The 24,877-nt window shown below is 33.6% G+C and overlaps 1 protein-coding gene across 2 annotated transcripts in view; it reads left to right on the forward strand.

The window, feature by feature from the left end:
* LOC145279631 (uncharacterized) overlaps window positions 1-24,877 on the forward strand; it is a 61,119-nt gene that overhangs the window by 32,405 nt on the left and 3,837 nt on the right. For both annotated transcript variants that reach the window (XM_080130848.1, XM_080130849.1), the window contains exons 3-8: window positions 9,771-10,088; window positions 14,507-14,635; window positions 15,574-15,749; window positions 15,853-15,963; window positions 21,427-21,639; window positions 24,380-24,448. In XM_080130848.1, the coding sequence (XP_079986974.1) occupies window positions 9,771-10,088; window positions 14,507-14,635; window positions 15,574-15,749; window positions 15,853-15,963; window positions 21,427-21,639; window positions 24,380-24,448 (1,016 nt within the window). The remainder of the gene's footprint in view (window positions 1-9,770; window positions 10,089-14,506; window positions 14,636-15,573; window positions 15,750-15,852; window positions 15,964-21,426; window positions 21,640-24,379; window positions 24,449-24,877) is intronic.

Raw genomic sequence — 24,877 nt, forward strand, 5'->3', positions numbered from 1 at the left:
AGGTAAATGGAGTAATTTAACGATCACTAGGTTGGATTAGCAAGTCCAATAATATCTTATTTCTTATCGTTTTTGTAGAAAAATAAATGCATCCATTCTTCTGATTTAGATACTGACCAATGATAGAATGATTTTTTTTTATCTATTTTTCTAAAAGAAACATTGTGTATTGGTAAAAGTAAGAAACATTCAAATTGGTCACCTTTGAATTCTTATTAGATAAAAGTTTTACATATATTGAAAATGACCATCACAACACCTCAAAATATCAGATGACTTTAGGTTCATTATACTTCAATTCACTAAACCAGCTGATAGATAAAGAAAATGGAATAATCATAAAATCCCATTTATAAATGCTAGATTATATAAAGTGGCATATGTTGCATTTAAAGGAAATTTGAAAACAAATCAATCAAGCATATTTTTTATTTGTTTTTTTTTATATCGTACCATTCATTTCAATTTCAAATAATTGAATAGAATCAGGGATGACTCGGTTGACTGTAGCACTTAATTTTTCATATTATTTGGATTCATCAGACTACTGTTCTAATCTTGAGTGTGATTTTTCACAACGTTTCGGTCAATGTAACCTTCGACTTTTTTTTTTTTTTTTTTAGGTGTATCTTGTCGAACTCTGGAATTTAGGTGGAATTTCGAATGGAACCCTTTATTTACTTCATAAGGGTAGCATGCTCTTGTACCATCAGCCATGGCTGGATAAAGGTCCTAAGTAATTAGCAATTGTATTTTTTCGATAACCACACTGAGAATTGAACCTTCAACCTTCAGTTGAATATTACTTTTAAAATTAATTTTACCAAGTACTCTAATCACGTGTCCTACGAGTTTTAGGAGCCTTAAACGTATTTTATCTGTAGTTGTAAATATCACTAGCATTACTAATTATTACTATATATTATTTTTTTGTGTGTGTGTATATACACAAAAATGGCACTCGTCTGACAAGACGTTCCAATCATCACGCACGCACTAGGAGGGGGGGAGGCTTTGCCCGAGTGTAAAGTATCCTTAAATATATTTTAACTTGTGCAGATTTCGTATATATTATTATAATCGTGATTTCAAAGGTAAAAAAAGTATTTAGGTGCCATCAGCTAGAATCAAAACTGAAACTGTAGCATTCAAAGCTGGTTACGTTACCACTGTACCACATATATAAACTGGCAATACCACACCATTTTTTTCTTTTAGATCAAATAAACTCAAAGCAAGCATTATTGAAAAAAATTATTGAAAAAATCATAAAAAACAAACAAATATTTTTACTTTTTTAAATTGACTCATGAGAACTGGAGTTATGACCCTTCAAAGTATCAATGTGTGGTTCAGTGAGTATTTTACCTTAAGTTCAAATGCATATAAGCTTCTGACTGAAAATGGTAGAAAATTTGCACAATTTACGGACTAACCCATCTTTAAAAAGCTGTATTTTCAGATCTTTTTAAGACATTATGATGAAATTTTGAACATATAATGCCATGAAGGTTCAGTTGGCGTTACTGGTTCCCATATGTTAAATCCGATACTAGGTTTACTTAGTAATTTGTTGTTGTCTATGTGGTGCTTCTTTTAGTTGTCTTACTCTCCATCGTTCTTCTGTCTATAATTTTTACTTCGTCCCATAATGGTAGATGGTTTCCCTCCAGATATGGTCAGCTATATTTTTCAATCTCTCCACATACATATGTTCTTCTAACTGTACTTTTAGTGGATGACATGTCTCGCCTTTGTATAGTTTTCCACATTTACATGGGAGTTATGATTTTTTTTTTTCTTGTAGGGGGCTTGACTCTCACAAGCTGCTTCTGGAGAGTTAAATCTCTCCTAAATACTATCCTGATGTCATATAGATTACATATTCATTGAAGTTTTTCAGATAAGCCCTTAATGTATGGTATACAAACTGAGTTTCTAAGTGGTGTTCTGTTGTCTGGTCCAGATTTCTTGGAGCTGATGTCATGCTCTCTGGATAGTTGTTTTGGTGGCGGTTTTCTCTTAAACTGTCCATCTCCTCTTGATATGCACTGATGTTACTACATATTGCTTTTGCTCAGTGTTGTAGGCAACAGACCATTCCTTTTTTTACATTATATGGATGGTGAGAGTTGAAGTTTACATACTGTCCAGTGAAAGTTGGCTTTCTGTATACAAATGACATAAACCCCTGAGCAGTGCAGGTGATAAGCACATTAAGGAATGATAATTTGTTATATTCTTTTTCCATTGTGAACTGTATAGCTCAACAGATAGTTCACATGGTCTAGCAATGTTTAAACATCTACCAACCTCATCAGTATGTCCCGTATTTAAAAATTCAGGTGATTGGTCCTCTCCCTCTCGATACAGACCAATTTGTCTTCTGTGCGTCATAACTAGGGCTATGACAACAGCATATTCTTTTCCTTGTTTTGATTCTCAGGCATATATCCATTGATATCTTATGTTTTTATGTAGAGTGATGTGATCCTTGGTTGATTGTGTCTAACTGTGTCGGATATATACTCAAGAGTCAAAACTGAAAAGAATATGCTGTTGTCATAGCCCTAGTCATGAGAAAGTTGCTCAGCGAAAATAACCTCAATGACATGCAATATGGTTTGTTCTGCTAGATCTACAGCAGATGTGCTAACAGGTATCTCATAGGATTAGCAAATCTCTCAACTGAGGCTTTCTTTCTAGGGCATTTGCCCTTGATATATCAAAGGCCTTTGATAGGGTATCACATAAAGGTTTATATGATTAAAAAGTAGTACAAACCTGACCTTGTACAACGTGCCGTCTGTTTCAGGGAAGGGATAAAGAAAAAAAATGGCCGCTTTTGCTATTCATGGACTGGTGGTCACGTGAGGTAACGAGAGTTGGAGGAGGGGAATATGCAAATGAGATGCAGTCGGCTTTTTTTTTTTTCTTTTTTCTTTTTTTTTTCAAATAAAAAGCCTGTGTGTCTCTTTGGCAGAAGTAAGTTTCTGACAGATGTGTGCAAGGGTTTGATACCAAGAATTGTGAGGAGAGCATAGCAGTTAGAAATTCTTTCTTTGGACTTTACTTTCTAACATTACCAACGTATTTTACTGCAAGCTATTTCGGCACAACAACGAAAATGGGTTAACAAGTATGGTTAAGCAGTGACATTCTGAGGCTGTTTACTGGGGAAGGTGATGTCCTTGCATGGCTCAACAAGCTGAAGTTGATGGCAAAGCTGCAGACAATTGAGGACATAGCCACAATGATCCCAATGTATTTGGAAGGAAATGCTCTAGCGGTCTATCTAAAAATGGGAGTGACATATCAGACTACTGCTGAGAGTATTGAAAACCGATTAAAGACTGCATTTTCAGAGAGCATGTTTGAGGCTTATAATAAGCTCAGAGTTACTTGGATTGGAGAGTTGGTGGATGTATATGCGGTAGAGACAAGGCGACTAGCGGGTTTGGCTGGATATGCAGGACGCAGCCTTGAGAAGACTTAAACTGGCTTTCGTAAGTAGTTTTCCTAACCGCATCTCTATGGAACTGTAACAACTTACTAAAATTGAAACCATGGAGGTAGAGATTTTGAGGCATGCTACAGTGCTGACAATACAGCCTGGTGAACTAGGAGCAGTTGCAGCCTCTGCGTCAAACAAAGCAGAGAGAAGCAAACATTAGCGAAACAGTCGTAGATTTACTGAAAAATGTTTCAGATGTCAGAGACCTCACCTGATCAGAAACTATAAGACATCCGTTTTCAGTGTGGCCAGGTGGAGTACATTAACAGGAATTGTTCTTCGCTTCCAGGAAACGAATAAAGGGGTGCTATTGCGCCAGTAGTCGCCCCTTTTATACTAGAGAGGTGCGTGAGAGTTTGTTGCTACAGATAGTAGTCACTATTAATGGGAAGAGGGTGAGAGGCTGATGCTAAGATTGTGGTGAGGAACTGCAACTAAACGTGATTAGAATTAATATGCTTATTGCAGGAATCGATATAGTAATGAGCCTGGATGCGATAGATCGATTAGGAAGAGCTACCATTGCTAAAGGCCAGATGAAATTTGGCAATCAGTACACCAAGAATGACAAGAAATGTAACCAGGAGCAATACCATTCAACCGTCAAAACCCAGGCCATGTCCAATTGAGAATGGGGACTTTTGGGCCGTCTTTGATGGCGATAAATGGATGGTAGTTGCGATGGACCACAGAACCACCTGTGTTGACAAATCTGATTAGCTGCTAAAAAAGCACACTAAGAGGAGATACAGGGTTGCAGTTTGAGAAGGAAGTTGAGAAATGGATAGACTAAGGAATATCGACACCGTGGTCAGGGAAGGTCAAATGAATTTTTCCACTCATGTCTGCGGTTCAACTTATTAAGAAGAAAGTTAGGTCAGTGTTGGATTTCCGGAAGTTAAACAAGTATGTAGCTTGTCACACAAAAGATAAAATCGACATCTTTGAAGAAGTCATGAGGAACTGGAGGAGAAAGAAACTGGCAACTAAAATCATGGACCGAAAGTCAGCTTACCTCCAATTTCATGTAGACAAAAAACTATGGCAGTATTAATTGGTGGAGTATAAAGGTCAAGGCTATTGTTTGACCAGATTAAGATTTGGACGGAATTCTGCACCAATAATGATGACGGTAGTTCTTAAGACTGTGTTGGCCAAAGATGATGTGGTAAAGAGAGATACTTGCTCTTACATCGATGATGTCCAGGTGGATGAAACCAAGTTGATTGTGGAGAGGGTGAGAGATCATGTCAAAACATATCGATTGACAGCAAAACCGTCCGAATGATTGGAAAACAGAATGGCTTTGGGATTAAGACTACAGCGCAATAAGGTAGGAAAGTTGATGTTGGGATGAGGAAACAAGATCCCTGAAGTCAAAGATGGCCTAACCAAGAGTTTTTCTCTGTATGTGGAAAGTTGGTTGGCCATTATTCTATAGTTGGATGGTTGTGAACTGCGTGCAGTTTTATTAAAAGGCAGATGGATACAGACAGTTGGGAGAATGCAATTCATCAAGAAGTGCTTCTCATGATACATCATATCCTAAGATTATTCATAGACATTTATGCTGATGAGACTATCATCTATGGCAACACTTCAAAGGCCATAAATGACAAAGTTCTCTCTGATTCTCTCTCCTCTGATCTTGATCACATGGTGCAATGGGAAAAGAGATAGCTGGTTAATTTTAATGCTTCTAAAACCAAGCTTCTATCTTTCCATCATCAACGCTCTGATCCTAGTATGGCATCAATTGAAATGAATGGCTCTCGTCTTGGAGGCTCAATGTTTGAACAAGATTCTAGATCTGACCTTTACTCCTGATATTAGATGGAACACGTACATCAAAGCTGTTGCCAAGGTTGCTGGAAAAATGGTGGGATCATTCTACCACTCCAGTAGATACCTCCCTGCTGATGCAATTCTCTATCTATATAAAAGTCAAGTACATCAAAGGATGGAGTACTGTTGCCACATCTTGGCAGGAGCTACTAGAAGCAGCTTATCCTGCCTTGACAGAGTTCAAAATAGACTTCATAGCTTTATAGGGGATGCCCTTTTCTCTTCCCTGCAACCTCTTTTCCACAGAAGACTTTACAAGCCTGTCTCTGCTTTATTGTTATTTTCATGGCAAGTGCTCATCTGAGCTTCAATCTATGGTTCCCCCTAGCCTGACTTTCACGAAAAACACTCGTTTAGTTGAAACCACTATCAATAATTTCATTCGCTCTTTATCTGTGCCTAAACTTGAACATAGATTCCATGAATAAAGTTTCTTTCTTAGAAAGCCTGTGAAACTGTTCCATTTTCCTGCTTTCCAACTGACTACAATATGGCTGTCTTCAAGTCCAACATGAACAAGTTCTTGATGAGCTATCCCCTTTAGTAATCCAATTTACTAAATTCCCATTACTAATGATTACTACAACATTTTCCCATTGACTACTGTAGACTCGGTAACCCTTATCCTCAAGTGGTACAGGCCTTGATAAGTGGTGACTCCTTTGTAAAAAAAAAAAAAAAAACTTGGAAAAATAAATTGTAAAAGTGATATTCACTTGAAGGTTTAATTCTCAATGTGGGTGATCGAAAAAAAAAAAAAAATAAATAAAATTGCGGATTACTTAGGACCTCTATCTAGTCGTGACTGACTGAACAAGAGCATGTTACCTCCGTGAAGAAATTCTGTCCAAATTCTAGAGTTTGATAAGATACACCTGGAGAAGGTAAGTGGTTACATCAACTGAAACATTGCGAAAATCACACTCGAAATGAGAACAGTAGTCCGATAAATCCAAATAATACAAATAACCAATCCACATCTCAAAAATTCAGAAACTTCACTTTTATTTTGACGTACGACTTTCTCTTGATTTAAATAGACAGGTGCCAGTGAATAATTCGTCCATTGACCAATCAGTTGTCTTGGTGTATGAATATAATTTGTTGAACTATTCCTTGTGTGCATACCAGTTGTTTTCAGCCTAGCAGTTGGATCCAGAGAGTCGTATTAATCCGAAGTTCTGTGGCTGGCCCTTCAAACTCACCAGTCCAAGATGGAATCTGCAATCTTTTTCGTAAAGGTTAACAATTAGCTATTTTATATTTTTCATCATTGCCAAAATAAAGAGTATTTTCCAGTATCATCTACTTGTTCCTCTATGAATCTGATGGAAGTTTTACCTAGTTGCTTTTAATGTGCAGTCAGATGGATCGTTGATCACAATCAAACTTTAATTATAATGAATATGAATATTCCGTTAGCTTTCATTCATATGTAAACCATCATACAAGAATTTTGGGTTTTATTTATTTATTTTTTATTTTTTCTAAATGTCATGCGCTAGAAATTTATTGGGAAAAAATGTTAGGTTTTAAATTTATCACAAAATTAGATTCCTTTTCATATCAGTGCAGAATACATGAAGATGGAAATGAAGTTCCCATAACTACTAAAAGACAATCATACCATAATGTGAATATTGGTTAAAAACTAAGAAAATATAGTAAACATCTACGATATTAAATCAGGGTGATGGTGAATTTGGGAGGAGACATTATTATTTCACTCCCTAGTTGTCTCACAGGCCATCATCAGTGATCGCTCACTGGTAGTAACCTGTGGGATTCGCTGGAGGCTGAGTGACAACAAGTCTCCCCAGATTTCTAATGTTCTCCACCTTTGACCAGTTGTGCAGATGATTGCACACAACAGTCGTTTGCCATTGATTTCTCGTTGGCATCGGCCATTGGTGTTTCCTGCAGTTTGGATGACAAAATGCCTTCATCAAGGTACCAGATTTGAACTGCACACTTCCAGTGGAAGTCTGGTTAGTACTCTCCCACCTCGAGCTTTCCATCCTCCCTGACCCTTCACAACTAGTTGGTGTGGTGCCAGTCGATGTCATCTACACTTTTTGGCACTTCATGAGGAATGTGGACCCTGCGTAAACGGGTTTTAATTTAATGGCTGCTACCTGAGGTTTTCTTTTACTTTCTTCGTATATGTCTTATGCACTTTTTGTAATCAAGCATGTATTTTATTTTTGAATTTTTTATTTCTTTAATAAAATTTGATTCATACTTTTATTTCATGCTTGTTTTTATTTTATTTTCATTTTCTTTTTAATTTTTTATATTATATTTTCCACACTAATATTTTTATTTTTGTTACATATTCAAATAATGCTTTTGGCCTTTTTTTTTTTTTTTTTTTTTGCCTCAAATAGTACCTTCAAAAAAGTTTTTGTGATTAAATAAACCAATGAAAACCTTTTGCGTATGTGCTTTTTAGGGAGCAACCATTAAATTAAAACATGTTTACGCAGGAGCCACATTCCTCATGAAGTGCCTTTTTTTATTGTTATAATAATAAGCACCATTATTATTAAATAATAATAATGGTGTTTTTTGCAGTGTATGCACCGTGCTATATTTTAGATAGGATTTTCAAGTTAAATTTTTATGGTATCTTTTTATTAAATTGTTAGGTGAAAGTGCAAAATAGTTAGAAAGCCCTCTCCCCTCCTGTTAAGAATGGCTTTCTAAATGTTATTATTTCAGCACAGTACGTACAACATTTATAAGATAAAACACAAAATATGTTAACTAAAATTTAATGTACTCTTTATTTTTACTTCATATCAAAACTTTAATTAAAACTGATTAGTTAATGAATTTTTAAGATGAACTTGTGTTTGTATTGTCTCGGTAGAGAATAGAGAATTTCCTATTTCAGTCATGTTAATTATTTACAGATAAAATGTTATAAAACAAACAAAAAAAAACTTAAGTTTTAAATATATTTCAAAGAAACAAATTATGCCCGGTGCTAAAATATTGCATTCCCCGATCGTTTTAGTAAGAAAACAAAAAACAAAATAAAACAAAACTGTTGTGAAAAATGCTTCTAACTTTAAAATATTTGGAAATACTCAATGAAAAGTTTTATTTATTATTGAAAGAATGGACTAAAAAATAGTCTCATATAAAAATTGTTTGTTTTGCAGTTTAAAGAATAAATAAAATGAAATATTCGACTTCCTTCAGTAGAAATAAAAGTTCGGGTCACTTACCGTTACATTTTGTTAGAGTTGAATTATCCCAGTGTGCAATTATGATAATTGTAATAATAATCTAAATGGAGAATTATTTTTTTCTCTTTGGAAGAATAAAACATAATTGCAACAGCCACAAACAAAAAATATTTTTTTATGGCCATGTGGTTGAACACTGGAAACTTTAGGCATCTTCGTGCCTTTACCTACAGGTTGATGTAATAATGACATCACACTGTCATGTTCACTGACCTTCTCTCTCGGTAGCCGTAGCTATAATAGATTAGTTGTAACCGAAATAATTTATTCTAAAGGAGATAACTTATAACTGCATGTGCAAGGGAAACAATTCTTTACAAAAATTGATCCTTGTACAAGTTAGTGATGTTTTAAACCAACACATTTCATATGAAAACCTTACATATTTGTGTCATGTCGAAATTAGTATAAATTAAAAAAAATATGAAAACTGATCCAGTAGGAAAATGACAAGTAAAAATAGAATTTATTGAATGTTTTAATGTGGAAGAGTTTTGACCAATTATGGATGACAAACTGATTTATCTCCTTTAATTTTAACTGCAGTGAACAATTTTTATGCACACAATCTCAGAACGGAATTGTGAGTTTTTATTAAAAATACATCTAATGGATGACTTTTTATATATTTTGTAATTTATACCAATTATGACATGACATGTAAATGCTAGTGTTGGGATGATTGATCTGGAATCGGAAAAATTGGAATCAGAAAAATGTGTCTATTTTCTGATGTCAAAAACGATTCTTATAATTTTTTTTTTTTTTTTTTTTTTTTATTATTATTATACTTTCAGTAAAAGTAAAATCTACAGATTAGCCCCCCCCTCCTAGCCATTTGTTTTTACATTTGAGAAAATGTCTCCATTTAACATGTTTTTATGGCAATGTGTAAAAAAAATAACTCTTAGTTAAATATTTAGAGATTTATAAAGAATTTGAATTGGTAATTGTATCTGAATCTGGGAAAAATATTGGAATTGCCCCATGACTAGTAAATAATGTTTTCACCTGAAATGTGTTGGTTTCAAACATTACTAATCTATATAAGCACCTAAAATGCATAATCTTTCAGCACAAAATGAAAATTTACAGCTTGAATAACTGTATAACAATTTTGTTTTTCCACATTGAAATGTATCGTGTTTCAATTGCAGGTGTATATGCTAACAAACTTGCTGCACGTTTGATTAGCAACAAGACTTTTGGCGAAAATGTCCGCATGCATTCTCGGACAATCTTTAAAGTGAGTGCTGCCGGTCTGCTTTTTTTTCTCTGCCTTGGCCTCATCTCCATCAATATCTACCACACATATTGCCAATTATTTCAAATAAATTCTTGCAGTCTGGTGGGCATTCATGAAGCACTATGTCTTGTCAACATGGTTGGCAAAACTGGATTTGGATTTCTAGCTTTGGTTTGGAATTGTCTTGTGGGTTTTGTGTTGCTCTCAGTTTGTAGAACTCACACAATCGGTAAGTTTTTTTGGTTTTTCTTGTTTTTGTTTTTCTTTTTTTTTTTTTTTTTTTTACATTTCTTCTTTGCCACTCATTTGGGACATTCACTCTACATATGTTAAACCAGAGGAGGAAATTTCTAGCAACTATCAAATTCACAAGCAGTCACCAGTCTCATATCTTAGGGGAAATGATGACATTAGGTTTTCGCAGTTATTGTACAGAGGTATCAATGTTTTTACATACAACAGCTGATATTCCCAAAATAGTCACCTATCTCATACTAACAGGGCACAACATTGCTTAATTTCAGTGATCTTTTAACAAGAATCAGTGTGTCAACTTGATGGTACTGTATATTCATGCATATTTAATGCAGCAAAGGCTTCCTTTCTAGGGCAATTGCTCTTAACATATCAAAGGCCTTCGAAAAGGTATGGCATAAAGGCCTGCTTCACAAGATTTCCAGCTACGGTATAACTGGAAATGTTTTCTCTATCATTAAATCATTTCTCTCTGATAGGCTCAATAAGAGTAGTTGTCGATGGACAAAAATCAGAAGCCTGCAGTATTAATGCTGGAGTCCCTCAGGGGTCCATCCTGGGCCCAACTCTTTTCCTGATCTACATCAATGATCTCCCTAAACACACACTTAAATCATTCGTTGACATCTATGCTGATGACACGACCATCTACGGCAACACATCAAAGGCTGTAAATGACAATGTTCTCTCTGATTCTCTCTCTCCTCTGATCTTGAGCGCGTGGTTCAGTGGGGGAAGACGTGGCTGGTTACCTTTTAATGCATCTAAAACCAAACTCCTATCCTTACATCATCAACGCTCTGATCCCCATCTGGCATCAATTGAAATGGATGGCTCTCGTCTAGAAGCCCCATGTTTTGACAAGCTTCTGGGCTTGACCTTTACTCCTGATCTGAAATGGAACACGTACATCAAGTCTGTTGCCAAGGTCACTGGAAAGATGGTAGGATCCTTCTACCGCTCCAGAAGATATCTCAGTACTGATGCAATTCTCTATCTATATAAAAGCCAAGTACGCCCAAGGATGGAATACTGCTGCCATATCTGGACAGGAGCTGCTAAGAACAGCATATCCTGCCTTGACAGAGTACAAAATAGACTTCGTGGCTTAGTGGGGGATGCCCTTTCTCTTCCCTGCAACCTCTCTCCCACAGAAGAGACGTTGCAAGCCTATCTTTGTTTCATCGTTATTTTCATGGCAGGTGCTCGTCTGAGCTCAAATCTCTGCCCCCCCCCCTCGCCGATCTTTTACGAAAAACACTCGTTTAGCTGAAACCACTGTCAAATATTTCCCCACTCTTTATCTGTGCCTAAATCAAAATGTAGATTCCATGAACAACGCTTCTTTCTTAGAACTGCATGCCTGTGGAACTCTGTTCCGTCTGCCTGCTTCCCACCTGACTACAACCTGGATGTCTTCAAGTGCAACGTAAACAATTTCTTAATGAATCGCCCCCTTAAGTAGACACTTTTATTAAATCCACACACAAAGTACTGTACATACAATAACCCTTATCCCTGAGTGGCTTCCGGGCCTTGATAAGTGGTGACCACCTTGTAAAAAAAAAGAAAAAAAAGCATAATCAAGTTTTCTCACAAAGTTCTTTGCTAGTTGCTTGACATAAGTTCTGTGTGGTCTCTCCACTGAACTACAATCCTGTTTTAGCATCTATAAAAGAGCATTGCTGGCAATTTCCTCCTTAGCATTCCAACAGTGTCCAACAAATTTGCTTCTTCTCTCTCTCTAATGTCTGAGATCCAAGAAAGATGTCTGTTGATTTGCTTGATCATGGGATACTGCCTCCAGGAAATTTTAAGAGCACTCTTTAGGATTCTTGTGTGCACACTATCAATTTTCTCCAATGTTTTGATGACAGTCCGGGTACTATACGAGAACTGATGTCACAATAACTTCAAAGAAATTACATTTCATTTTTGTAGGAAGATTTGACTTTCAGATTGCTTTCATGTTCAACTAAAGCTTTGTTAATTTGCGCCTTTTCGTTCACTCTTTACAATATTTCATTGCAACTTTATTACCACTGTAGGTAAACTCCTCAACAATTTTGAAATGAGTTCCATTTAGAGAAGAAATCTTTCTATATTGGTTCAGAAAAATGTGCTGGTTTGCTTGTGTTAACAAAAAGTCCCAATATAATTTGCCATTTCTTCAAGATGATGTAATAGGGCTTCTGCTATTTTTTTTTTTTTTTTTCCAGCAAAAATTGTAAGGTCATTCTATTGTCAGTCATTAATTTTGCAAACTCGATACTTCCTGTTTCTTGCAGATGCTAATATCAAGCCATTTTCTTTCAATTTGTCCATTAATGTATGGAGGATGTAATCAAGGCAGATTATAAACAGATGAGCTGTAGTATCTCCCATAAGAACACCAATGACCTCTAAGCAATTGTGCCATAAAATTGGGTTCTACTTTATATAATCATTATTACATTAAGTCTCATCTGGAATGCCATATGTCAGAAGAATTTTCGGTGTTTCTAGATTATACAAACAAAAAAAAATATTGAATATCAAGTGAAACAAATTGTACCTACATAATTGTCCGGTATTACATAGGAACATATCTAAGAATTACAAAAAACGATCCGGTAGAAAAAAATAATTATTAATGAAAAAAGAAAATTGTGAAAGTAAGCAGAATCACTATATTAAGCTTAATTTTAAAAAATTGACAGAGGAGATAAGTAAGTTCTGTTGCTAATGTTGGACAAAATTTATTCCCCATATAAACTTTATTGAAATGTTTTTTTTTTATAATAATTATTTTTCTACCTGATCATTTTTTTTTTGTAATTTTTGGATATGTTACTATTTGAGACCTAACAATTACATAGGTACCATTTGTTTCCCCCTGAAATTCAATTTTTTTTGTTTGTTTGTACAATATAGAAGCACAGAATTTTTTCATCTTCCCATTGTGTATTGAATCAAACGATTTAGAAAAATCCACAAACAAGACACCCTTCAGACTTCTTTCGTCCTCCAAACTATTAAGATTTGTGTAGACGTTGCTTTATCTGTGCAAAATTCATTTTGATTTTGTTTAAGGATTTTCTCAATTTTAGGTCAGATTTGATTTAATAACATTGCATTGTATATTTTAGCAGAAATGGCTGTTAGTTATTCTTGAAAAGATTGAAGCAATAATGAAATCTTTGTGAATGAAGGCATTCACCCTTTTATTCGTTTTTGTTGATGTACAGTATTGCAGAAAATCATTTAATTAATATTCCTATTTCTACCATTTACTCAGATATTTGCAGAACAATCTATATTATAAAAACCTCAATTCTTTGAATTATGTAAAACTCCACCTTGAAGAGTTTTTTGTCACAAAATTCTGAGAAAATTTCCATTTGAAAAAATTTTTTTTATTTTAATTTTGAATAAACTGTATCTGGCATAGCTTAAGATTTATTTTTAATTTATTTTTATTATAAAATGCTAGGATTATAGGATTTATAAATTTAACCAAATTATTATAAAACTATAATTTTAAGGAAATGTTTTAATTTGTATCAAATTATTGAGTGCAAATAGCTTCCAAAAATTTCAATCTTTTAATACATAAGGATTTGCGAAGAATTTCAAAATCGGAAATGTCTTTCTACTTGATAGTTTTAAATGCTTTCAAATTTCAAGCTACAAAGTAAATCATTCCCCACACTATTAACAAAATATTAAGATGTCCATTTTGTATATGAATATACCAATAGAATTCATTTTGTAATTATTTTATTTTAAATAGATTTTTGAAGCTTGTTTTAGTACTTTATTATAGCACTAAAAAAATTATTTTATAAATAATTGATTAATCTATAAATCTCACCTGTCTGTTTAAATGTATGTATGTCTCGCAAAAACTTTTGACAGAGGCATGATTTTCATGATCAGTATCATTTTGAAGCTCAACCCTTTGAACAACAAATATCGAAAAATTGGTCAAAAATATCCTTCATCCTCAACTGGGCCCTTTTCTATAGGGGGAGGGTTACTTATTTCGCCAATATTTTCGAAAGTAATCGCCTCTTTTCGATTGTCTAGCCTTAATTTAAACCTACATTACTTCCATTTTGGTGATGGGTGCAACAGCTAAGACGTCAACACTTTTTTTTTTTCCACTTTTTTTTTTCCTCCTTTGAGGTACGGGTTTCAACCTGCCTGCCTACTACTTTTTTTTTTTTTTTCTCAACACACACCCACAAACACCCGGGCAACGCAGGGCACCAAGTTAGTTGTAACTAAATGTAAAAAGTTGTAGATGCAAAAGAAGTTCTCATAGAATTTTATTAATACAAATTAAGCATGTTATTTACTTAACTTTTTAACACTTATGCAGTTGATATAAAATTATATTTTTCTGCTCAGGTATTCGTCGATTTATACGTGAATTAGAAGCTGATGGTCATAATTATGAACTCTATTGGAAATCTCAAGCCTCCACACCTGGCACCAAGCACGTTGATATTGATCACATTCAAGCTGGTGTGGGATCTGGTAAGTTTTCCCAAATATTCAAAGCTTTCTATATGTTTTTTTTCATTTTATAATTTTAATGTTAACGAGTTAAAAATTAATAATATGGCATAAATGGCTATAAATTAAATTATCAATTAAAGTCTGGTTGGATTTGCTAGAAAAAGATGTGAATTCCTGAGCTACAAGTAAAATTCGTAGTCCTACTTTTTCCATTTAGATATCAACAGCCTGCATGTCAATTCTGGAACTCATTAATTTTCGAGTTATGTAGGTGTTCAGGAAGAATGATTACGTCTTGTATGTGTGATCATATTGATAGACCACCAAAGTTATTAGATTTTGAGCCCATCTAGTATCAAATGGGTGGATATTTAATATAATGGGCACTGTATATGAGTCTGGGAAGAAATGAAAACCTATTGGACCTTGGGGGGGGTTGTACAAGTTTATAAATCAAATAAATTTAAAAAAAAATTTTTTTTTTTTTGAGGATCTAAAAAATGATTCTCGCCTACCATTAAAAACGATCAAGAAACAAGGGAGATAATGCAGCAATTCAAACTTGCCAGATTTATGTTGTAATCTCTACAAATTTTCATTAATCACTTAAAAATAATTTCCTTTATAAAAATAAAACTACTTGATCAATTTACATGATTTTTGGAATGTGATATTTTCGTTTTGTCACAAGTATTTACAGATTTTTTCATAATATAGAGGAAATTTTTGTTTTTTTAAATTTTATTTTTAATTTCTCAACACAAATAGTTTATCCTAAAGACAACGTTCTGGTCATAGTGCAGATTCAAGTACAATTTTTGTGCCTTTTTGTCAGACACCAATTGATTTAAAATGGACATTATATCAAGATGTACATGGCACTTATTATAAGCCATTTTTTATTTTTCCAAAAGGGATTTCTGTATTGTATCCAGTATGTATTTTTCTTTTAATAGAAAGCGGTGAGCCGTATGTGTGGTATGATGGTTATCACTCTGATGACGAGTCTAGTTACTCATTCAGTCCAAAACTGTCCATTCCTTGTGAAGAAGGTTCCGTAATCACGGATCATCAAGCAACGAATTTAAATAAAGATGGCAATGAAAATCAAAATTATGCCAATATCGAACAGGTTAGTTTCACTCATAATTGCTGATTATTTTTTTGTGTGTAAATTTTCTTTCCTTATCTCCATAGGATTTTTTTTAAAAAAGTATACTTTAATAAACTTGCAGGTGATGGGTGCTTCTCTCCGCAAACGTTTATCAACTTCAGCTTCTTCAAAAGTCAGTGACCATGTGTTTATGTCCAACAATGACATTCTTCTCTCATATTGGAAAATATCTGTGAGTAATTTCTGTAATTTATTTATTTATTTATTCATTTTCAAAACATGTTGTCTTGATTTTTTTTTTTTTTTTTTTTTTTTTTTTTTTTTTTTTTTTTTTTTTACTGACACCAGAAAACATTGATCGTTTTCATTTAAAGAAAAGGCATAACTGTTAAGGCCAGTGGAGTTGCTGCCCTTGAATTAAAGTGAAAATTTTAGTAAATTTGTCTAGATGAGATTTTGACTTCTCCTTGAGAAGAGATTAGTTTATTGCTAATCGTTTGAGGTGCCTCTGTCAGGGAATACTGTTGTGGCTGCAGACATTTTTTGCACATATTTATTCTCTAGGGAACTGGCTCTTCAAATTTCGTTCTTTTACTCTTGTCATATCATCCTGCTGTGGAGTGTTGCAGCATAATTTTTGGAATTGTGTTCGCTACATCCTTTTCTTCAAAAAAACACTGCTAGTCTTTTTCTGCTCCATTGTTATGAGCATAAAAAGTACTTAACTGAACTCCAATCTCTGGTTCTTCTATGAAGCATTCACATCAAGTACTTCTATTTCACTGGCCAACAAAAAAAAATTGTCATGGTGCCTTAGATATTTCAGCTGTTTTTACCTAATTTGAGGGCACTGATTCCCAAAATGCTGTCACATTTTTTTCTTTCATGTGTAGCTTTTCTGTTATGGGATACACTCTTCTGTAGGAAGCCAATAGCCACAATAAAAACAGGCAAATCGAAACAATATTTTTATGCAACTTTTAAGATGCATATACATGAAATCACACCAAAATATTCACAAAGCTTGTAGTTGTAAAAAATATGCTAAGCATATGCATCATCATTCATAGATTGATATTTACTGATTTTCTAGAATGAGGAACTCCAGCATCATCACGCTTGATAGACCAGCAGTAGTCTGCAAGTATGGTGGCATCCCAATGAACTTCCATGTCGCTGATATCTTGATGGAAGTTCTCCCTTTGCACGTCCCTCACATCACCTAGATTTTTTTGGAAAATGGGCAAGATGGCTGTGCAAAAAATGTAACTTGATGCTCTTATTTGCACCCAGTGGAGACTTAGGAGTAATGTTTCAACAAGCTCTTTGAAGTTTGGAGCCTTTATTTTTCTCAAGAATTTTACTACATTCGTAAACGCCATTCAGGCACTCAATTCTGCATACAGAAATTTGCACCATTAAATTTCAAATCTGGGGTCCATCAAAAATTCCAGCTTTTAATTTTTCTATGATTAGGCCTGGAAATTTCATGCAAATATATTTGAAATAGTCGCCCTCTTTCTCAAGAGCCTTCACAAACTGTTTCATGATGCCAAGCTTTGTGAAGAGGAGGAAACACAATTCCAGAATGCTCCACCAAAGAAGCAGCCAAAACATTGAGTCAGGAATCGGTTCACTGCGCACAGGCCAATCTTTTTTTATCGAGTGCTCTGTTCTTGCCCTGCTATCCCACAAACACAAGAAGCAAGTGTAGCCATCTTGTAGCCCGAGGAGAAACCCAACGATTTTCGTATCAACACATATGATCCATTGGTGCTGTCTGTATGAAATTTTTTCCAGAACAACTTTGATTTCATATTTTTCTTTGAGGGTCGTTGAATGTCCTAGACGATCTGATCCATATAAGTTGCCATTGTGAAGAACACATAACTTTTCGAACTGTCTATAAAAAGGCACCAATCCTGAGAATAATACTGTTCGACACCAAGCTGCCACAGCAGGCCGGCAATGTCGTTGCAATTTACTACGTCGTTTGCCTGAGTGAAATATGGCGTTTTCTATAGATGGTTATGAGAGTTCCTAGCAGAAGTTTTTTTTTTTTCTTTGAGTCTTGAAGTTCAGAAGAGTCTTTCGAAAGGTTGAGATCTTTAGTCGGATCATCAAGTTCTTGAGAAAAAAAGCTGTGATAGTGAAGGATGAAGACCTCTGAAACCGTGTCTTCACTACAGTCGAGGAACAAAAGTCAGAACCAGGCAATTCCAATTTGGGTATTCCTGAAACAGGAATTTCATTGCAGTGTGGAATTGCATACAATAATTTGTCTTCAAGTCTAACTTAAACAAGCTTTTGATGAGCCGTTCCATAAAAAAAAAAAAATTACCGAGTTTTCATTACTAACAATTACTATATTGTCCAATTTCTACTGTACACTCTTTAACCCTTATCCTCGAGTGGCCTCTTGGCCTTGATACATGGTGATGCCCATGAGGGAAAAAAATAGGGTGCCCATGCCTTATCTTGATTATCAAGCATTACTTTGAAGTAAGCAAGATAAACACACTTCAAATTCACTATATATCAATTATAGCAAAACACATTTAAACATCGCTTAGGAGATGATGTGACCATGCTTAATTTTTGCTCCAAAAATCTGCAACGAAAGTAAAATAAAGCAGCTTAATTATTTCATGTGACTTATAGATGAAATCCTAACATTAAAAGAATAAGCCTTACTTTGACTACTTAGTGTCTACTTCTTACCAACTACATACCTCATTGTATAACAAGTTTGACTTTTACTTTGTTTGTGATGTCATAATCAATTAACATACATTACAATAACAAGCTACAATTGTAATTATGAAGCTAGAATGTATATAGAAATACACCTAATGTACTGTCGTCACACTCACCTACACTTCAGTCAGATAAACTATTCTAAAAAATAACAACTCTGAAGAGTACATAATCCACAAGTATATTTATTTTAAAGAGAAAAAGTAAAAACTGAGAGAGAAAAAAAATGAGGGATATGAGAAAGTAAAAACGATAACAGCAAATGAAAGTAGGAAAATTAAAAAGTTAAAGAAACTGAAAGATTGATGTCTTGAAATGTCACATTGTATGACAAAGTTAACAGACACATTATCCAGAAGAAGAAAAGAGTAAAACCTACCGTTCATGCCAGGGTGGAAGCAAATATAGGCGTTGCAAAAAGGAGATAAAAAACAACCGAAAGAAGAAATTAGAAAGAACTTAACTTTTTAGTTAAGAGTAATTTAAAGGGAGATAATGGGTTTAACACCTAATTTGGAGGTAAAAAATGGTATAAAATAGCAAATATCTCAACAATTTTACCTGATGAGAAAAAATTAATGATTTTCAAAATCGGCACCCCCAAATTAGTCTAAATCAGCTTAGGAACCTTAGACACCAAAAATATTGCTAGTGTTATTGCAAAGAAGTTTCCTTTCTTGTATGTGTAACATTGAACAGAATTTCCATGAACAGTTTTTTTTCTAAAAGGTTCCCACATGTTGCCAAATGATTGCTTCCATAGGGGCTATAACATGTTCATCTTCAAATCTAATATCAATAAGTATCTCCAATCTATGGTCCCTCCCTTACCAAACTTTCACAAAAAATGCTTATCTAACTGAAACCACTATCAATAATTTCCCCCACTCTTTATCTTTGCCTAAACCTAAATGTGGATTCCATGAGCAAAGTTTTTTTCGTAGAACTGACCGCCTGTGGAATTCCGTTCCGTTTCCGTTTTCCAGCTGATTACAATATGGTCATCTTCAAATCCAACATGAACAAGTTCTTAATGAACTATCCTCTTAAGTAATCTGATTAACCAAATTTCCATTGCTAACAATTACTACGCTATTGTCCCAATGACTACCATCCCTTCATTAACTCTTATCCTCAAGTGGCCTCCGGGTTTTGATAAGAAGTGACTCCTTTGTAAAACAAAAAAAAAGAAAAATTTTGTTCATTCCATATTTTTGATTTTTTCACAATATTCATTCAATTGACAATCTATCCATTAAAAAAATCCAATTGTTTAGCCTCCCCGCTCACTTCGACTTCCGACGTTACTGGCGTTCGAAATAAGCTTAGTCATTGCAAGTCGTATGATGACTTTGCAAAAATGTTGACCTAAAAACTGACCCCTTCTTGCAAAGAACGGCTCAGTTGACGAGCACATTATGTTTTCGGCTAATTTTTAGATATTTGTCGTCCGAAAATCTGATCATTCTAACAATACTGATTTTGTCAGTGTTTGTTGCGCATGTCAAAAGTTTTTGGCAGACATGCGCGTGTACGCACACACACACAGTTGAGATTTATATAATAGACTAGCCTGAGTGCTTGGGTGTTTGGAGGTGTCTGTTAAGCAACAAAAAAAAAGTGGTGGCAGGCAGGTTTGAACCTGTACAGCTAAGGAAAAAAAACATGACATCTTTGCCGTTGCATCCATCGCCAAACCGGAAGTGGCGAAGGTTTAAATTAAAGCTAGTCAATCAAAGAGGGGATGACTTTCAAAAATATCGGGGGGGGGGGTCCCTCCTTGTAGAAAAGTGCCCAGTTGAGGGTGAAGGGATTACTGTTTTTAGCCAATTTTTCGATATTTGTTGTCCGAAGGGTTTGAGCTTCAAAATGATACCGATCTCATAAAATTCTGTTGCCTCTGTTGAAATTTTTAGACATACAAACATACATGCATTTAAACAGACAGGTGAGATTTATATTATAGATGTTTATACGCATATTGACAATATGTGGTAATATCAGATTGTATGAGTTTGGAAAAGAGATAGAAATAATTATAGCTTATTTTGTCCAAAAATTGGATGACGACTGTAAGAATATATCTATATGCTATTATCAATGCTGGTTTAAATTTATTATTATTATTATTAACTGAGTTTGTGTTCAGAAGAGCTGGAGAAACATATAGGGTCATAGATGAGTAACTAAAAAAAAAGAATTTTTTTTTTTTTTTAGGTGGGGCATGACCGACCTTTCCTGGTATTAAAATATGCCTAAATATATTTGAATTCATGAAGACTTCATATTTATTATGATAGAGCCATTTCTCTATTGAATATTATATTATACCAAATATATCGTACTGATTTCAAAAGTTTATAAAAAAAAAAATGGTTTGGGTGCCATCAGCTAGAATCGAAATCAAAACATTTAGCGCTTCAGCCACATCCTCTACCATTTGAGCTATAGACAGATAAATACGAAAGAGTTAAAATGAAAGTTCAAGTTATGAATGAATTTGTGCATGCACAAAAGTAATAGAAATGTCGGCAAGTTAAAATTAACATTTTGCATTTCAACTAGCCAACATATTTCTGTATGCGTTATTTATCCAAAGATTTTACTCATAAGCCATTCTTGGTGTATGATTACTATTTTCTGTTAGTTTCAGTGTTATGCGTGTAACCAGTAGTTTAAAAGTTTATTGTTTAATATTTTCACATACATATCTCTACTATTTTATTTATATAGTTTTTTTTTTTTTTTTTTTTTTTTTTTTTTTAATGAAAATAAATACATTTCTTAAAACAAAACATGGGAATATGAAAGGCAAACATTTTTCTAGTAACTTTTTCATTTCCCATATAACATGATACTAGTTTTTTTGTAATCTTATTATTGATTGAAATTATATTTTTTTTCTCCATTCCTTCTTTTATGAATGTATTGTGGTTAGTGGCGGATGCGAGTGACTTCCCTCAACTTACAGCGTTGGTTGGCCAGTTGGATTGTTTTTATTGTGGTTTGGTGTGGAAATTACATTATCTTCTGGATGTCTAATCCACCCACGTTGCTTGGAATTGCAGAGTTCCTTCTGCCTTTGTTGCTCTTGCTGCTCATTTCTTCTGCTTTTGCAGAAGCCAATGCAGAGGGACAGCGGATGATCCGGGTAAGCTACAAACTCTTTTGCCTTTTTTTTTTTTTTTTTTTAAACAAAAGTGGTTTGTTGTTCTTTTATATAATAGTGATTTCCAGTATTTTCAATATTGATTTTCAAATATATCTAACTTTCAAACTTTGGTTATAGAAATAAATGACTTTCTACCTGTCAATTAAAAAAAAAAAAAAAAAAAAAAAGAAGTGAAGCCTGCATGGTCCCCCGTGAGTGCATCATCCTTAGGCAGATTATATCATTTAGGTTCTTAAAATTTCATTTGATATTTTGTCTTATAATTTGTTGTGGCTTTTTCTTTATTTTCTGTATGCATACTATTTAGAATTTATGAACCTAAGCATTTTAAAATGTTCAGACTGCATTCATAACTTGTATTATTTGAGGTTGTTTTGCTTTTATGTATAAAGCTTCCAATGTTTTTAGTCTCTTTACATTAGTATCGCTGTGTAGGACCTTGGTATTTTCAATCAGGATTCTTTGGAATGATAGCCATGGTTTTAAGTGCTGTGATATTGTGTGAAGAAATCACTTTCACACAGTGTATGAGATTTTTTATTTTTGCAATTTTGTAATGAAATGGACATTTGCCTTTTACATTTAAGATGCAGGAATTAATGGATGAAGGCTTTTTTAAACACAGGTGATGAATTCATTATTACTGGAATCGATAAGAACGTCCAAAAACGGGATTTTGTTATTAGTATTTAGTACATAGGTAAAGGTAAGAACTGAATTAGTTTGGAAAGTGCTTTTTAAATCATATATTCTTTTAATGTTATCAGCAAGCAGGAATATATCAACATATCTAACCTAAATAGGTTTGGTTGTTTTTTTTTGTTTTTTGTTTTATTGAATTGATTATTTGTTTTTGAATTGATTATTTGTTTTTGAATTGAATATTTTGTTTTCATGATTAGCCATGTTGCTAAATGTTGATTCAATAACGGAACCCATAGCAACACCATCCACCTGTGTAGATGTTGCCCAAATGGTCATAAAATGGGACCTTAGTTGTGCACATTAATAATTTCTTTAAGATTATTGAATTCATTTAAGTGATGATTGTTATATATATTGTCAATGATAATGTCAATTGTTTCATATACTAGTATATTATTAAAGATTTTCGATATCTAGAGAGGCAGTGATTTTATTGTATATTATAGTGGCTTGGAGAATCTGTACGAGTTCTGTAGATTTTATGCTGTATTTGGTGTGATGAGTTCATTGATTATTTTATTAGTTATATATTGGGGTTGTTGCTTGTGAGATTATGGGACGAAATGGGAAGTTGGGTTTGTGGGGTTTTACATTATCATATTGGTATCCAGGTTTGTAGTCACCAATTATTAAGAGTTTTAGACAACTGTTACAGCATAATTCATTGTGATGAATTCATTAACTTGAGTTTTTAGATCATTAACAGAGCTTTTTTCTTTTTTTTTATACTTAAATTTTCTAGGACCGTCTAAAATGTTTTTAGTTTTTGAAAATATTCAGATTTATTATATACTACATATATGTTGATTTTATCCAACACGTGACTATGACAAAATATATAAATTTTAACACGTGATACCAAACGTAATTTTTTAAAATGTAATTTTAAGAACCTAAATGACATAATCTGCCTGAAGATGTCAGAAATGTTTCAGTTAAGTGCTCGTTATGCAAAAACAAATAGATTCAACTTGTGTTACATAAGGGCTGTCCCCTTTTCATGTAAGTATAAAAATAGAGAATTTAGTTAAAATGAAAATGAAATAGCAACAGACGGAATTCGAACCTCGTAATTTAGGTTTAGAAATAGATTACGTGTGAGAATTTAAAAATGTAAAACAAACTTGTTTAGAATATAGATAAAATATTCAAGAAAAGAATGTGAGCTGTCAAGTTTGTTATGAAATTTTAAATTGAAAAAATGCAGCTTATAAGATAATGTTTTTAACATATTGGAAAAATAGGTTACTGAGTATAGGAAAAGTTTTGGACACGTATGTCCAGAACACGTGAAAGAAGGCACATGTTTTAACATGTGTATGACGTCACGGAAAATAGAAAGTTCTAGGGATAGAGAAAAACTTTAGTTAGAAGACAGTTAGTGAAAAAACTCAGAGAGAGTCAGTCGTCTAGGAAGCGAGACGTCACTTTGAAACTAAAATGTGAAGCCTTGAATTCTTGGTGATGGAAACGGCCGCTCGTGACGAAATAAACCATCATGTGTTTTGTAAAGCTCGTCTTGTCTTATGATTCTTACAAAAAGGTAAAGTGAAATTGTATTATATATTTGTGTTATAAAATGTCTTTTCATACACGTCTCGACATCTCATGTCTACACAATGTCCGAACAGTGAACACTGTCTCCTCATTCTAAGAGCTTTCTTCTTCCAATCTACACATCTAAAGAATGAACATTTAAAATATAGGAATCTCTCCTAACATGAACAATCTCTCAAAGTCTCTTACAACAACATCTCTCTCTCGGAGTCTTCAACATTCCTCTCTCTGTAATAAGACTCTCTCTCAAGACAAACACTCTAATAAGACTCTAAGATAAGTATCTCTCTCTTTTAATGAAACCCAATATATAACACTTGTACAACTTTGATATGAAAAAAATATATATATATAGTAGTTTTTAAATTTTAATATTTAAGTGACTAAAATAACAAATAAAAGGTCAAAGATATGAAAACTCATCTAAAACCTACTTTGCCTATCTTTTTCTTTTTAGTGTATCTGTCCGACTGAAGAAAGAATCTTTTTGCTCCTCTTTCTAAATCAACAACCACTTCAAATGACGGTAAATATCATAGTCATGTTTTTTTTTCAATTCTTTTTATTTATTTTTTAAATGGATGTTCTTTAATCATTCTTTCTCTGTTCATCATCAATTTCATTAAATACTTTTTTCTGGTATGATTTTATCTTTCTAAAGAATTAACAATAACTTTATACTTTTCTGAACTTTTTGATCAAAAGTAAATCATCTTTTTTTTGTCCAAAATTCTGCATAAAATTCATTTCATTTAAATGTATTCCTTTTTAGTTAAAATTTTATTTGAAGGCCAAATCTAACAGCTAATCAGCAAAAGAAAAATGTACTTATTCAAATCATTTTCTAAAATTATATCAGACGATAATTTTTTATAACAAATTAAAATATTTGTTGTTTCTCTATTCCTGGTCAAATATTAAAGCAATAATTTAACCTTTTAAAAAAATAACTTTA

The sequence above is a fragment of the Euprymna scolopes genome, chromosome 7, assembly GCF_053919585.1.
Source record: "Euprymna scolopes isolate OS-2025 chromosome 7, ASM5391958v1, whole genome shotgun sequence".
Taxonomy (NCBI): domain Eukaryota; kingdom Metazoa; phylum Mollusca; class Cephalopoda; order Sepiida; family Sepiolidae; genus Euprymna; species Euprymna scolopes.